At 41.8% G+C, this 17986-nt stretch overlaps 1 protein-coding gene across 1 annotated transcript in view; it reads right to left on the minus strand.

The window, feature by feature from the left end:
* The window catches only part of LOC139534553 (phospholipid-transporting ATPase ABCA1-like), a 292873-nt gene that overhangs the window by 118608 nt on the left and 156279 nt on the right, over positions 1-17986 (minus strand). The window contains exons 30-32 of the mRNA XM_071333760.1: positions 13487-13614; positions 6798-6899; positions 4972-5161 (exon numbers count right to left, since the gene is read on the minus strand). Of these exons, the coding sequence (XP_071189861.1) occupies positions 4972-5161; positions 6798-6899; positions 13487-13614 (420 nt within the window). The remainder of the gene's footprint in view (positions 1-4971; positions 5162-6797; positions 6900-13486; positions 13615-17986) is intronic.

Raw genomic sequence — 17986 nt, forward strand, 5'->3', positions numbered from 1 at the left:
GTATGTGTGCTGGGTTGGGCATCATCTCACGACTAGTGCACCTGTCTTTATATGTTTCATGTACGTACCTATTGTCTCCCATTTCTCTGAAGGGAGGAGTGGCACAAAGAGACAGTCAAATAAAAATACTGTGATTTTAAAGAAGGGAGGGAAATAATAGACAAAGGAGAGAGAGAGAGACACTGGCTGCCGTGAAAAAAAACCTGAATGTATCCAACAGCACCTTTTAATGGGACACCTTGACAGGCTTGTCGAGATCCGGAACATCCAGGTGTCAGAATAAGACAGGTCACGGAAATGGTACTCCTTTTGTCCGAATGTCTCGGCAAGCATCCCCATCCCATAATACCTGTTCTCCAACCCTCACTTCAAAACGGCCCCGTCTTGTCTGGCTTGTCACAAGAGGGGGGGCACAGCGAGGCTTGCGCACAAGCTCAACGAGGCATTACATATCCGACAAGGCCAGACGTTATGTGATAGTCCAGTCCATCACTCTAAAGGAGCTTTTGGAAGGAGGGGGAAGAAATGAGGTCTGGGGATGAGCAGAGCATCATCTCAACGGGTCGTTTCGCCAAACAGCATGGGCTCAGGTTAGGGGAAGTCATTGGCTTTCAAAGCCCTCTCACTGTCTGTCTGAGAGGGCTCAGCACACACGTGTATACACATACAGTGCTAACACACACACACACACGTAATCCCATGCATAGGTACTGTATGCATACATAATGCACACTTTGAGCAAGGCATTTAACCCCTAACCTGCTTCAGGGGCCTGCTCTGTGCCGCTTACCATGTGCCGCTTCCAGCTTTTTGGTGTGTGTGTGTTTGTGTTTGTGAGAGTGTGTGTGTGTGTGTGTGTGTGTGTGTGTGTGTGTGTGTGTGTGTGTGTGTGTGTGTGTGTGTGTGTGTGTGTGTGTGTGTGTGTGTGTGTGTGTGTGTGTGTCACAGGTGTGACTAATTGCCCATTCATTCAGTTAACGCATCAAGCATTTTCATTGTACAATTGAACTGATTATGAAATTTCAATGTGTGTATTTAAACCCCCCTCTTTTTTATGTTCTAGGCGTCTGCCCACAGGAAGTGAATGTAGTCCGGAGGCATGGTGGAGCCTGGTGTGCAGAGAGCTAATGGCATTGTTTGTTGAGAGCATGTAGATAACGTAGTTGTTTGAGCTGTGGAGAACCTGAGAAAATGGACACATGTCTCCAGGGCCACTTCTGGTGCCCCTTTCTGTCTGGTTTGTTGATGTTGGTATTTTAAACTATTCATTGGCTAAAAGCAAACTGTGGAATGGAACATGTGAGATGTACCCTACCTGAGCCACATGTCCTCTTAAATATGTTGTTTTGTTTAAAACTGTTGTTTAGTCTCTACTTCACTCTGCCTGCTCAGCCCAGATCCAAAAGAACCTGTCACTTTTCCACCACATAGATGTGTGTGTGTGGTGTCCGGGGGTAGATTATAATGAAGCAAGGACAATAAAATATTTTTTAAAGAAAATATGCATGAAATAGTTTCTTGTTTTTTCTCTTGAAAAGCCAACAGTTCCTCTTTGCCAAGACTTTGTCAAACATCCCAATTAGCCATCTTACAAGAATAAGGCTTTACAGTCAAACATCTCAATTTTCATTCCAAGATGATGCGATACTTCAGAACAAGATGCCAAGCAGAATAAAAACTCACCTCCCACACCAGCTACAGAGAACCAAATGATCTCATATTTCTCAGACTGTGCTTTTCGATACTTGTTTGCAAACTGGGTAAGTACTACATCCGTCTCTCTGACATTTAACTTCCTCTGAGGGGAAAAAAACTGAGGAACAGTCGCTGTCGAAAAGCCAACGCATTGGCACCGCACCTTCGCTTAGCGCTGCTGGCTTAAAGTGTCACTCCTTACACCTCTGTCACGGTTGATGTCAATTCATACATCTACCGTATTTGATTTCTCACCCTTTTTTCTATTTTGATCAACTGCTGAATTTACCATCCAGGTGGGTGATGAACTATGTCGACCACTCAACACCGGCTGTAACCACCCATCAAATCAACCACCAGAGCCTCCCCACCAGTACTGTGTTGATGCTCCCTCTCAAGGAGTACATATTATCTCTCCCAGCTGGTATATGGACAGGCACATGATGCAGCTGGCAATACAAAGTCCCAGAATCACGTGAAGGTCATGTCTGCCACATCCAGAGAGGTTATCTGTCGATGTTTGTGTCTTGAAAAGCATGACTGAAAGAATTGGTTTTAGTTTTTGTATGCAAATGTGGGATATTGACTTTCGATTCACATGTTCCCAAGCCACCAGGGAAAAAAGTCAAATAATCAGTCAATTAAATCACTGGGTACTGTATAACAAAATGTTGCTTTTAGTGGTTTTGATCGTTTGCGGCATAACTTTATAGGTTATTATAACTTGTGTGCGTAAGTATAACCAGGAGTGATTTCATGAACTTCTTTAAATCAGGCCTAATTTAATTAACTGGTGTTTGTCATTTCAATTCAACCTTTTGCTAGAGTGCAACATATTTTCTTATAACATTGTTTGTTTCCTGAAACCCAATAGAACAGCAAAAGCTCATCTCAAGACATGAATGATTGTTAACAAGCCAAGCATGAACCACCCTAGACAGTAACAAAAAGCATTATGTCTGTCTACCTATTTCCCTCTATATTGGACTTTTATCTATCAGTCTATGGTGGGTACATTACCAAGAGCACTTGGCTCACTCAGACTCTCATCTCTCTCTCTCTCTCTTTCATCTCACATACCTTAAATAATAATCCAGAATGCACCCACTGAGAACACACCTTGAGTAAACACCAAAAGCCATTTCCAATAAAAGCTACAATGCACCAGTTCCTGTCCATCAATTTTCTATCTTTTTCAAAATCATTCATGGTATTGGAGTATTAGAATGGTATTTCCTATTCAAGTCAATGTTTTTTGATGTGGATTCTGTTCGATTATATAGATTTAAGTTGTATGTTAAACATCATAGCATAGTTGAAAGATATATGGTGTGTAGAAATTCGAAGAGGGTGGCCAGCAGCGATAGGTGGAATGGGCTGAGGGAAGCTGAGGGTTGGGATGTGGAATTGGAGACAAGTGGGATGGAGTTGCTGGGCGGGGCATAGAATGACGGTCAAAAAATTAAGTCAAAATAAAACAATACAAAAAGTACATTTGAATAAAACTGAGTGGCAACATTGTTACATCTAATGCTTGTTTGCCTGAGGCTGATGCCGCGCAGGTGTTTGTATGCGCGTACACATGCATATACACACACTCTCATTCAAACGCACACACGTGCACATACACGGACATACACACACATACACACATGTAAATACATACACGCACTCAAACATATTCAGTTGGCCTTGCTGTTATGATTTTTGTTTTCCTTGATGACTTTTGTTTTTTGCATTGTTGTTTTCTATTTTCCTTTGTCTTTTTCCTCTTTTGTTCATTTTGTTGGTGCATGTGGGTGGGGAATATAATTATTATTATTAAAAAAATAAAAATGGGTGGGGAGGGGGATCTCGGATGATTGAGGGGCAGCTCTCGGGGAACTGTGTGTGGGGCGGGGGGGGGGGGGGTATTGGAGGGCTGGTGACCTGGTGGTTGAGAGCTTGGGCCGGTGTCTGATATGACGCTGGTTCGGGTCCCCGTTTTTGACCTTGTGGGAGATCTGTTGACGTGCCCTTGAGCAGGGCATTGACACTGGTTGCTTCTGTGGGTCACTCTGGATGGGAGTTTGTTAGATGACTGAATGTAATATAAATGTTGAGCGGCTTCACTGCAAGTAGATTGCATGTGTTACAATTTAAAAAAAAACATATATATATATATATCTTTGATGGAGTGGACCAGCAGCCATATTGAGTGTACCAGTGACACATGCATGATTAGCTTTGTCCATTCTAGTAATTATATTTCTATGATTGGAGAAATCCATTTAGGCCAAAGGAGCCCATTGCTTTATTGTATCCATGTTACTATTGTCTTATGTCTTCCTCAAAAGCCTTATGGCTGGTCTTAAGAAAAAAATGTATGTTGAGATAATGTGTCCCACTACTCTTTTTCTGGCATCCTTTGAACTCTGACCTCTCTTAGATCATCCCTTTTAGCCAATCCCTCTCGGAGAGTGGGTGCAGGTTAGCGCTGAGCTTGCAGATGTCCGACCCCTCCCCTATAACGTCCAAGGCCTGGGTTTTCCCTGTGTGTCTCTTGGAAATCAAAGCCAATGTTTTATTAAGCCATTACCCTAACAACATACATAGCCAAATGCAGGACACCATGAGTCTTAAACCTGACTGGGATCAATGAGGTGGGTGGCCCCGCTGGTCACCGGGCATGCTGAGAGGAATGAGTGGGCAATGGATACATTGTCCCATCTGGACATCAATGTTTAGCTGGATATATACACTATAGCTGACCCTGGTAAAGTAGTTAATATGGTGAATGGTCATAATGTAATATCCTGGTTCTGGATCCATTAGTGAAATTGGATGGATTGATTTGTAAGGTGGAGATATCGAGATATCGAGTAAAGTATATCATCCAGTAAGTATTACCCATTGTAAGGGGATACTTTGGTAAACATGCTTTCACAATAAAAACTTTGGAGGTGAAGAAGATAACTTCAATTTTAGACACCTACATTGCCATTGCAGGACTGTAGATACAGTGCACACTGAATCAACTATGTTACACTTCACCCCCGTTTGACCTCCCCCTCACTGCACCTGGGTCACTGCACCAATTTGACCATCTGGGGTTCGAAGCCTGCTCTTTTAGCTGGCAGAGCTAAAGCTTAAGCATTAGTTCGGGGAGCTAACACAAGTCTTCAGGTCCAACCCAGGTTGCCAGATTAAGCACACATTTCAGGCCAGAGGTCAAGTATTTCTATTGGAAACCATTATTTTACAAGCAGACCTGGGGTTGACAGATTGTGGACTAACCTGAGGGGGAGGCAGCCCCCCGGCTCCAGGTGGGCAATCTGGTAGCATGATAGTCTTTTGAGGAGTGCTGCACTGGCAGTTAGGGGAAGGGTTGGCCATGCTCCAGGTCCCGTTGATTAAGATGTTGTTGATAGAGGGTTCCACTGAGGGAGTGATCCATTTAGAATCAATGGGGACACACGGGAGATTCCTGGAGAAAGGGGGGGGGGGGGGGGGGGTGATGGTGGTGGTGATGAAGATGATGATGAAGATGACTAACCTTGAAAATCAAAATAGGAAATATCATGCCTTGGCAGGGGATTTCTCAACAGTTATCATCAGAAAGACATAACATTCAAATTCAAGCATGTATACAGTACACATACTTACACAGTTTTAGAATACCTGTTTAGGTCTAACTCTTTCTAAACATAGCGTCGCTCTCTAATGAAAACCTTTTTTTTGTATTGAAAGTTTCACTGTATGCTCGTTAATTTTAATGGGAAAATATGGATTCTTTTTTCCAATTTACTGAAAAATGTCTGTTTTGGAGATGAGAGGTTTTCATTCGTCAGCAACGATAGATCACAAATGACGTTATCAACACAACTACAGCATAGAAGTCTCATTATCTAAAACATGGAGGCACTGTAAGTGTTGTTAGTGTACCAGCTGAAGAGTTAGGGAAGCAGAACAGCTTGATAAAGCATGTTGAACATGATCAGGCTTGACAGAGAGGAGATGGAGCAGATATGGGATATCAGGTTCACTTACTATTGACAACATTATTCCAACCCCCTAACCGTAAAACAAGGCAAATCTGCACAATCCCAACAACACCCCAGAACGAATGAATGAATATATCAAATAAATTGTGCTAAATAACTTAGAATGATGCCGTAAACGTGTATCGTTTAATCTCAACTATATACCGTACGATACCGTGTATATGCCTTCGGTTGTACGCAATCAATATTTAGAATTTATTCAATGGTTTTCTTCACTGCGTGGATATTGTGTTAGAACATGTAAGAATAAAACGGAATGTAGTTTCTCAAGGAATTATCCTGCATGAGATACGCAACTTCAGATTTGATCAAAACAAAAATGCTTCCAAATCAACCAGATTCAGCTTCAGATTTGGTGAAAACAATATTTGTATCGATTTATTGAGCTAAACAATGTGCCAATGGGGGAGATGTTTGCCCAATTCCATATTGACACCTACCCCCTACCCTGTATGCACTTTTGAGATCTGAAATAATTGGATACGAGTATCTGTCTACGTGCTACGTGTTGCTTGTCACATGTTGCTCTGTATGCGCTTATTGTCTGTCTGCATTGTCTTTTTAAGTATTTTTAATAACCTGCCCAGGGACTATGTTCGAAAATTGTTCTAAAACATTCACTTTTACTGAAATTTGGATTAATGTGCATTGTCCCTGCAAAAATAAACATAATAAAGTAAAGTAAAGTAAACAATGTGGGGACATTTGCACCAAGCATATCAGAGGGTAACCATATCCAATTGAATCTCCCTTTCCATTTCCATCTCCACAAATGCAGGGGGGGTCTGGGCTAGCTAGAGGACGATTTGGGCCTATATGGTATACAACTAATAAACACTTGATCAACACTTGATCAAATTTGATGATGTGCTTTGCACCCTTCTCCACTGTTCAAAATTAACAGATATTGGGCGACTTGCTTCACTAGCAGAACTTTATGGACAATCTAGTTATTGCCATCCTGTGCAAGAACATATGAAACAGGAGAAACAATGCAAACAAAACATATGTAGTAACAACATGGAGAGGTGTGTCACAATGGCCGCTGGTCATACTCACGGTATAGGGTTGTTAGCCATGCAGCGAGTCCCAAACCCAGGATTATTCACCAAAGAGTCCACCACTTGAGCAACCTCTGTATTATTTGGCGGTCCATCATTGCTGTAAGGAAATTGGACCTTGTCAGTTAGACTCTAACACTATCCCTTACGGGAGGGCTAATTATCGACATAATCCAAAGCAATCATCTAATCTTTTAATTGCCCGCCATCTTGGACAAATAAAACATCTCCAGTCCCCACAATAACAAACATTTCTCCGACCCCACGCCTCAGTTTGATAAGGAACCAAGTGGTGGGTCTGCCGTTGACTGAAAAACAAAAAAATGAAGCATTGTGGCTGTAAGAGCTGAATGTTAGGCAGTCCATGCTCAAAGCAGTTGGATCATGCCCCGACCAAATCAAATCAAAATGTATTTGTCACATGACAGGTGTAGACCTTACTGTAAAATGCTTACCTACAAGCCCTTAACCAACAATGAGTGTTAAGTAAAAAATAGAAAGTAATAAATATAAAATATAAAATAAAAGAAACAAATAATTAAACAGCAGCAGTAAAATAACAAGCGAGGCTATATACAGGGGGTACCGGTACAGAGTCAATGTGCGGGGGCACCGGTTAGTCGAGGTAATATGTACAGTAGCGTTAAAGTGACTATGCATTTATTATAAACAGAGAGTAGCAGCGTAAAAGAGGGGTCTGGGTAGCCCTTCGATTAGCTGTTCAGGAGCCTTATGGCTTGTGGGTAGAATACAAAGCCTTTTAGACCTAGACTTAGCACTCCGGTACCGCTTGCCGTGCGGTAGCAGAGAGAACAGTCTATGACTATGTTGGTTGGAGTCTGACAATTTTTAGGGCCTTCCTCTGACACCGCCTGGTATAGCGGTCCTGGATGGCAGGAAGCTTTGCCCCAGTGATGTACTTGACCGTACGCATTACCCTCTGTAGTGCCTTGTGGTCGGAGGCCGAGCAGTTGGCATACCAGGCAGTGATGCAACCAGTCAGGATGCTCTCGATGGTGCAGCTGTAGAACCTTTTGAGGATCTGAGGACCCATGTCAAATCTTTTCAGTCTCCTGAGGGGGAATAGGCTTTGTCGTGCCCTCTTCACGACTGTCAGTGTGTTTGGACCATGATAGTTTGTTGGTGATGTGGACACCAAGGAACTTGAAGCTCTCAACCTGTTCCACAGGGAGTACAGGAGGGGAATGAGCACGCACCCCTGAGGGGCCCCCTTGTTAAGGATCAGTGTGGCGGGTGTGCTGTTCCCTACCCTTACCACCTGGGGGCAGACCACCAGGAAGTCCAGGATCCAGTTGCAGAGGGAGCTGTTTAGTCCCAGGGTCCTTAGCTTAGTGATGAGCTTTGAGGGCACTATGGTGTTGAACGCTGAGCTGTAGTCAATGAATAGCATTCTCACTTAAGTGTTCCTTTTGTCCAGGTGGGAAAGGGCAATGTTGAGTGCAAACGAGATTGCATCAAGTGAGGATCTGTTTGGGCGGTATGCAAATTGGAGTGGGTCTAGGGTTTCTGGGATAATGGTGTTGATGTGAGCCATGACCAGCCTTTCAAAGCTCTTCATGGCTACAGACGTGAGTGCTACGTGTCGGTAGTCATTTAAACAGGTTACCTTATTGTTCTTGAGCACAGGGACTATGGTGGTCTGCTTGAAACCTGTTGGTATTACAGACTCAGTCAGGGACAGGTTGAAAATGTCAGTGAACGCACTTGCCAGTTGGTCAGCGCATGCTCGGTGTAGACATCCTGGTAATCGGTCTTGCCCTGCAGCCTTGTGAATGTTGACCTGTTTAAAGGTCTTACTCACATCGGCTATGGAGAGCATGATCACACAGTCGTCTAGAACAGCTAGTGCTCTCATGCATGTTTCACTGTTGCTTTCCTTGAAGTGAGCATAGAAGTAATTTAGCTCATCTGGTAGGTTTGTGTCACTGGGCAGCTTGCTGCTGTGCTTCCCTTTGTAGTCTGTAATAGTTTGCAAGCCCTGCCACATCCGACAGGCGTCGGAGCTGGTGTAGTACGATTCAATCTTAGTCCTGTATTGATGCTTTGCCTGTTTGATGGTTCGTCGGAGGGTATAGCGGGATTTATTATAAGCTTCCGGGTTAGAGTCCCACTCCTTGAAAGCGGCATCTCTACCCTTTAGCTCAGTGCGGATGTTGCCTGTAATCCATGGCTTCTGATTGGGATATGTACGTACTGTCACTGTGGGGACAACGTCGTTGATGCACCTATTGATGAAGCCGATCACTGAGGTGGTATACTCCTCAATGCCATTGGATGAATCCCAGAGCATATTCCAGTCTGTGCTAGCGAAACAGTCCTGTAGCTTAGCATCTTCTTTATCTGACCACTTTCTTATTGACCGAGTCACTGGTGCTTCCTGCTTTAGTTTTTGCTTGTAAGCAGGAATCAGGAGGATAGAATTATGGTCAGATTTGCCAAATGGAGGGTGAGAGAGAGCTTTGTACGCATCTGTGTGTGGAGTAAAGGTGGTCTAGAGTTTTTTTCCCTCTTGTTGCACATTTAACATGCTGGTAGAGATTAGGTAAAACAGATTTGAATTTCCCTGCATTAAAGTCCCCGGCCACTAGGAGCGCCGTCTCTGGATGAGCATTTTTCCTGTTTGCTTATGGCCATATACAGCTCATTGAGTGCGGTCTTAGTGCCAGCATCGGTCTGCGGTGGTATATAGACAGCTACGAAAAATATAGATGTAAACTCTCTTGGTAAATAGTGTGGTCTACAGCTTATCATGAGATACTCTTGCTCAGGCGAGCAAAACCTTTAGACTTCCTTAGATTTCGTGCACCAGTTGTTGTTTACAAATATACACAGGCCATCGCCCCTTGTCTTACCAGAGGCTGCTGTTCTATCCTGCCGAAAAAGCTTAACACCCGCCAGCTATATGTTAATCATGTCGTCGTTCAGCCACGACTCGGTGAAACATAATATATTACAGTTTTTAATGTCCCGTTGGTAGGATGTATACGTGCTCGTAGTTCATCTATTTTATTATCGATTGATTGTACGTTGGCTAACAGGACCGATGGTAAAGGTAGATTACCCTCTCGGTGATGGATCCTTACAAGGCACCCGGACCGTCGTCCACGATATCTCCGTCTTTTCCTCCTGCAAATGACAGGGATGAGGGCCCTGTCGGGCGTCCGAAGTAAATCCTTCCCATCCAACTCGTTGAAGAAGAAGAATTCCTCCAGTACGGGGTGAGTAATCGCTGCCCTGATCTCAAGAAGCTCTTTTCGTTCATAAGACATGGTGGCAGAAACATTATGTACAAAATAAGTTACAAATAACGCAAAAAAACATACACAATAGCACAATTGGTTACGGGAGCGTAAAACGGCAGCCATCTCCTTCGGCATCATTAGTTCTATCCTGGTGGAACTTTGGGGGTTTAAGTTACTGGACTAGATACTGTAATCGGGGGTCATCAAGCACGCCATAGCATTGATTAGGTCACTAAGGTCTTGGCTCACTGAATCAACCAAGATTAGGAGGATGGGTATATTTACAGAGAATTTGGCCAAAAGGAAATTAGATCAACAGGAGTGTATATTGTATTTTTTATTTAAAGTAGTGCAAGATACCCAGCTAACATGCAACCGGGATTAGTGTAATGAAGGATGGCAGCGTAATAATTTTATGGCACTGGCATTTTGTTGAGAACATTACATTTCCAAATGAAAACATACCACTTAGCAGGTATGGATGAGAAAAGCTCTTGGCATTCTGAATGGAGCAGATGTCAACATAACATAAACTGTGTGTGTGTGTGTGTGTGTGTGTGTGTGTGTGTGTGTGTGTGTGTGTGTGTGTGTGTGTGTGTGTGTTGTGGTGTGTGTGTTGTATTGTATTGTATTGTATTGTGGTGTGGTGTATTGTGGTGTGGTGTGGTGTGGTGTGGTGTGGTGTGGTGTGGTGTGTGTGTGTGTGTGTGTGTGTGTGTGTGTGTGCGCACGTGTGCATACAGTATGCTCCATCTGTTTGTTTACATCCGAGCACTCTACGGCACGTATGTGCCTGGAGGGAAAACAGACAGTTTACAAATCAATGTATACACAAACTCTGCTCTTTATCTTGGCTCTAAAAACACAGCATTTCATAAAGATCATAACTAGGGTCCAGCGTGGTCACTGCTGGCCAATGGGATTAGTACAACGTTTATAGGCTCATTTATCTCTCATGAAGGTCAGTCTAAAGTATATAATTTCCTCCGCCATAAGCGAGGAGAGAAATCGAAGTGGTTGATTGCAAAAATGGATTATGCCCAGCCATCTGTTTTACCATTAATGATAGTTGGGAATGTGTCCCAAATAGCACCCTATTCCCTTACAGTGATCTATTTTTGACCAGGGCAGTACACTATATTTGGAATAGGGTGTGATTTGGGACACAAACTGGGATGAACAGTTATTCAAGGTAACAAGACTATTGGGGTGACAAAATGAACACAGAGACACACTGGAACTAATCTTAGGTTTAATCTTGGTTAATGTACTGAAAGAGAAAATCTTACAGTAGTAGTAATAGTCCATTTAGATGCAATGAATTAGAACAAATAATGCAGATCTGAGTGTTGTAATACTAATGTAGCCGACGCCCACTCTCTGAAATAAAATAGGGCTATTTATTGAAGAGGCATAATGCTCTGGCAGGAAATATGTGTTTCCTTGAGTGTAAAATAAAGTGGCTGCTTTCTCGTAAGACTGCCTTGGAAGAAAGAATGGTTTCTCATCATTATTTCGGTTGTATAACCTCCACTCCATGTCAGATGGATTAACTTGAACTTTAAATATCATGGAGTAGGGATCAGATTGCGCATTCAACCCACTCCTTTCAACTCCCCTCTCATCTGAGAGACGCATTGTACGGATATCACATTTTTAAAGAAATTAAGTCTTAAGAATATTTTGTTCATGGGACAAGCCTAATCATGTTTATGTTTGAATCGAAAAGTGTCGTCAATGTTCGACCATACTGTTCAAATACTCCATTATTAAGGGGTATGAAGTTGCATTAAATTGCACAGCATAGACATGATGTTATACATGTTCATTTTAAACATTAGGAGCATAACAATTGCTTTTAAAACCAGTCGTTTTAACCTGGTTTTTTTTTTTGCCAAATTTCCAGGGCACGCTTAGTTGACATTGACTATTTCAGCTGGAGCATGTACTATATACTCTCTCTGTCTGTATAGAACAGGATCAAGCCTCTTGTGGCTTTTCCAGACATCACAAAGGGAAGTGTCTCAAAATAATTCACGGGGAAGGCTATGTGCAGTAATTGACCACAGACAATGCCAGAGAAGAGAAAAAACTTTAGCTTGCTAATGGTGACACATACCAAGGCTAGTTTCTGGTTGTTCTGATGAATACTGCATATTTAATGTGGTGTAACAATTGCAGTTAAGACTCACTGCCTTTAGTCTAACTTCAACTAAGAAGGTGAATCTCTAGACAGTAAAAAAAATATATATATATATATATACCTGTGATTTCCATAGCAACATGCTAGAGCCTGATAGTTCTGTCTAAACCGTCCAACTGGATCAATCTATTACAATGATCTCCCTTGGACAAAATAAGCAAACCTCCGTAGAATATCAACGAGCAGGAGGAGGGAACTCTATGAAATATTCAACATGTTTTTCACATTACTTCTATTTATTTGAATGTTTTTTAAAAGCAAACCCCAAAATGCAATGCAAGAAATTCTCAAAGAAAATCTGTGTTACTGTAAGTATAAAAACCAACTTGCCAATATGTTACAGTATGTATAGAATATATATGGTGTCCATATTAACACAGCCTCAATCTCAGCAGAAAAAAAATCCAGCTGAGATTGAGGGTGTCCTTGTATAGACACTGTAAATGTAAGTGTTTTCCTGTGACACTTAAACAAGGATGAAATAAACCATTGTTAAACCAGCTATGCAACTGATTCCACTATTTTCCGTCTGTCTACACCAGAGCTCAGCTGGCATCCTTAAAAGTGTGTACAATTAATTATGCCTTGACATCTGGGATTCAACTCAGTGTTACTGGGAGTGATGGTATATCTTCTGTCCATCAAATAGGCAGCTATATGTCTCCTCATGAGATTAATACAAATGTAACTTCATTTCTTTGACAGATTATGCGAGTCAGAGCTCAAACATTGGATCCTGACATGCACTGCCATGTCAAGGCTAAAGCCAGATTATTACCCTGTCAGTTTGAACACACTGGGCTTTGTGAGGCATCTCCACTGCTCTCTACTCTACCCCAGAAAGACAGTAAATCTCAGTCCCAAATATCACCATATTGGTGCACTATATACAGAATAGGGAGGCATTGGGGACGCAGACAAATTCATTCCAGTATGCCAAAGTCTTCAAAAAAAAAATGTCCCTCCAAACATTGGTACTAGGAGCGATCCACCTCCATCGCCTATGTGGTTTCTGCACTCAGATAAACAGTATGCCCATTATTCTTAACATCATAGTAGAATAACTTTATATTTTTAAATAATTCTTTCTATCTGTCCTGGTCAGGTTACCCCGCTGAGTTCACTACGTTTACACAAATGCAATACAAATCTCAGCATATTCACCTGTACTGATAAAGGCGTGATTATAAAGTCTGAGAGCATGACGTTTCAATGGCTCACCTGTAGAATGTCGTTTGGGGCAGCCCGTACATCCATGGCTGCAGCTCCAGATTAGGGTACTCAGCAAAAGGGGGGATGATGACGGAAAAGATGAGAGACAGGCAGACGAAGACAGCTGGCAGAATCACCTGTGTGACATAGACATGATATCAGAATCTGCTGCAAAATTACACTTCTTTGGCAATGCCTTTTTTAGGTATCCTATCCTGTGAAAACACTGTTACAGAAGGCCGACACAATGCGTTTAATATCAGTTAATGACAATTACTGACTATCCACATAACTTTCTTATTTATTTAACTAGGCAAGTCAGTTAAGAACAAATTCTTATTTACAATGACGAACTACCGGGGAACAGTGGGTTAACTGCCTTGTTCAGGGGCAGGATGACAGATTTTTAACTTGTCAGCTCGGGGATTTGATCCAGCAACCTTTCAGTTACCGGCCCAACGCTCTAACTACTAGGCTACCTGCCACCCCGTTACATGCATATATTGTATACAGTATACTGTATACTACCTGGCTGGCGGGTATGAGCGTTGGACCAGTAACCGAAAGGTTGCTGGATCGAATCCCCGAGCTGACAAGATAAAAATCTGTTGTTTTGCCCCTGAACAAGGTAATTAACCCACTGTTCCCTGGGCGCTGATGATGTGTACAGTATGTTAATTAAGGCAGTCCCCTGCACCTCTCTGATTCAGAGGGGTTGGGTTAACCCCCTTTTTCTTGTAGTGGGATATCTAAAGTCATATGTGTTACAATACTACTTTCACCAGCCAACCAAATGAAGCATTTTCTCCGCAGAATCAGAAAATGGGTGTAGTTTCATGTGTCCGACCGAGGCTCCCTTGAGGGAGCATCGAAGTGTTACTGTGCAATCCAATTAGCAAACGCTGGGAGCGATCGGGGATAAAGATGATGATTTGTCTTTTCACTTGTCATGTGCTTTCATCCAGAGTGGAATGTCCTGTACTGGACTGCATACTTACAATTCAATTCAAACTAAGTATCATTACCACAAATCTGCTATGGTGGATTTGGCCTTGGAAAGAACAATGCATAGGCAGAAAATACCTCATCACTACTGTACAATATGGTGGTGGATCTTTGATGGTATGGGACTATTTTCCGTCCACTGGTCCTGGGACACTTGTTAAGGTCAACGGCATCATGAACTTTACGAAGTATTTTGCCAAAAACCTGGCTGCCTCTGCCAGGAGGCTGAAACTTGGCCGCAAGTGAATCTTCCAGCAAGACAATAACCCAAAGCACACATCAAAAATCACCCCATTAATTGCTTGAACATAAAATCAACATTTTGCAATGGCTATCTCGCCTTCCGGACTTGAACCCCATTGAAAACCTGTGGTTTGAATTGAAGAGCGTAGTCCATAAGCGCAGACAAAGGATATCAAGGATCTGGAAAGATTACGTATGGAGGAATGGTGTAAGATCTCTCCCAATGTGTTCTCCAATCTCATAAAATGTTTTAGAATAATATCATTTTCCCATGTTTTTGTTGCTCAGTATATTCATTTTATTGTCTTTATAACTCATCTTTACCAAGGGATCCAATCATTTTGGACCACACTGCATATAAATCGTGTCTGCATGTGGTGTATGATTGCATACGTCTGTCTTGTGTCGTGCATTTGCATGTGCATGTGTGCTGGCGTAGGTGTGGAAGACATGGGGAGGTGAATTCATAACATCCAACACTACTGCAGTAACATCATTCCACCCCTACCCCCCATCATCACCCCCACCCTCTCCGTTACAATCCACAATGAAAGTGATGCACACAATCAGACACGAGACCAAACGCTTTTATACCCTCGTCAATTATAATGCTTGCCGTTTACTTGTTTTGGCTGCCTTGCATGTGTAAGGAGTTTGATTAAACACTTTCAAACACTTGCTTTGTCAACTGCCGCCTACTTAGGCATAATTCATTTTGCGCTGTTCTCTTTTCCTGCCACCACGACTTCCCCCCCTTTTCTCTCCTCCATGTAAAATGTTCCCTTTTCATTTCCATTCTTGGAGCTGACAAAAAGGTCAGACAGAATGGACAATATATTTAATCTTTAAACACTTGTACTGCTAGATACTCCACTGAAGAGGGAGGTTTGCTGAACTTAATTAATTACATGCTGCAATTTCCGGAGCCCATTCATACAGTACAATACAAATGAAAAATGCTATATTTACCGCAGAGTTCTATGTAAATGCGGGCGCAGCTAAAATAATAGTCTGCGACAACTGAAAAGCCTCTAAATTAGATAATCCCGAACACACACACTTTCTCTCAGACTGTAATTGTGTGTGGCAGCTCGTAGCATTTTTTCTGTGAACACACGCCAAACAATAGAGAAAAGTCATTAAGTTCACAATGTGCTCCACAGACTACGAGTTTACCACACTCTCAAATTTGGTGAAACAAGGAAGATCATATTTGTAAATGGGTACAAACACCAAAACACAATTATAGTGTTTTCAGATTCACTGTAAAAATAAAAAAAAACGGATTAATTTTATTACATTTAATTTGAGGGCAGACTGGCTAGTTGGCATATTTGGTATTTGTTATTATATTAGGATCCCCATTAGCTGTTGCAAAAGCAGAAACTACTCTTCCTAGGGTTCACACAAAACATGAAACATAATACAGAATTACATAATACAGAACATCATCAGACAAGAACAGCTCAAGGACTGAACTACACAGTACATTTTAAAAAGGCACACGTAGCCTACATATCAATGCATACACACAAACGATCTATGTCAAATAGGGGAGAGGCATTGTGCCACGAGGTGTTTCTTTATCTGTTTTTTGAAACCAGGTTTGCTGTTTATTTGAGCAATATGAGATGGAAGGAAGTTCCATGCAATAAGGGCTCTATATGATACTGTACATTTTCTTGAATTTGTTCTGGATTTGGGGACTATGAAAAGACCCCTGGTGGCATGTCTGGTGGGATAAGTGTGTGTGTTAGAGCTGTGTGTAAGTTGACTATGCAAACAATTTGGGATTTTCAACACATTCATATTTCTTATAAAAAGAAGAAGTGATGCAGTCAGTCTCTCCTCAACTCTTTGCCAAGAGAGACATGCATAGTATTTATATCAGCCCTTTGATTACAATTAAGAGCTAAATGTGCCACTCTGTTCTGGGCCAGCTGCAGCTTAACTGGGTATTTCCTTGCAGCACTGGACCATACGACTGGACAATAATCAAGATTAGACAAAACTAGAGCCTGCAGAACTTGCTTTTAGGAGTGTGGTGTCAAAAAAGCAGAGCATCTCTTTATTACGGCTAGACCTCTCCCCATCTTTGCAACCATTGAATCTTTATGTTTTGACTATGACAGTTTACAATCTAAGGTAACGCCAAGTAATTTAGTCTCCTCAACTTGTTCAAGAGCCACACCATTCATTACCAGATTCAGCTGAGGTCTAGCACTTAAGGAATGATTTGTACCAGATACAATGCTCTTAGTTTTAGAGATGTTCAGGACCAGTTTATTACTGGCCACCCATTCCAAAATAGACTGCAACTCTTTGTTAAGGGTTTCAGTGACTTCATTAGCTGTGGTTGCTGATGAATATATGGTTGACTCATCAGCATACATGAACACACGAACATGTGTTCAAAGCATTAAACAAAGCATACATGAACACACATGCTTTGTTTAATGCCAGTGGCAGGTCATTGGTAAAAATAGAAAAGAGTAGAGGCCCTAGAGAGCTACCCTGCGGTACACCACACTTTACATGTTTGACATTAGAGACAATTCCATTAAAGAAAACCCTTTGAGTTCTATTAGATAGATAGCTCTGAATCCACGATATGACAGAGGTTGAAAAGCCATAGCACCTAAGTCAATAATAGCAAAGGCTGCACTGAAATCAAACAGTACAGCTCCCACAATCTTCTTATTAGCAATTTCTTTCAACCAATCATCAGTCATTTGTGTCAGTGCAGTACATGTTGAGTGCCCTTCTCTATAAGCATGCTGAAAGTCTGTTGTTAATTTATTTACAGAGAAATAGCATTGTATTTGGTCAAACATTTGTTTTTGTGAATCAACTAGCTTGCCTATCCAATTGCGTGAGAAACGCACAGGGCCTGTGCGGTGCACATATTAGATCGTACATGCTGCATCAGACATCCAAAAGAAAACTGCATGCAACATGCTAAATGCTAATCTTAAAATATCTGATGTAGCATATGTCCTAATATGTACACCGAACTACACATAAAACAGACCATCAACCATAGTGGTATATGATACACTATTAACAGCGTAATATTTAATTCTATGCCATCAACAGGGATTTTGATATGCATCATATTCATGCCAAGATGTTCTCAATCCACCCTAACACTCACACTTGTCTTTTCTTGCCAACACTGACTTGGCTTTTAACTACTTTTATCACAAAAAAAATGTACTTACTATGACTGTGATATGTCATTGGTTGTGTCCAAATACCCGT

Source organism: Salvelinus alpinus, chromosome 11 (genome assembly GCF_045679555.1).
Source record: "Salvelinus alpinus chromosome 11, SLU_Salpinus.1, whole genome shotgun sequence".
In the NCBI taxonomy this organism is placed as follows: domain Eukaryota; kingdom Metazoa; phylum Chordata; class Actinopteri; order Salmoniformes; family Salmonidae; genus Salvelinus; species Salvelinus alpinus.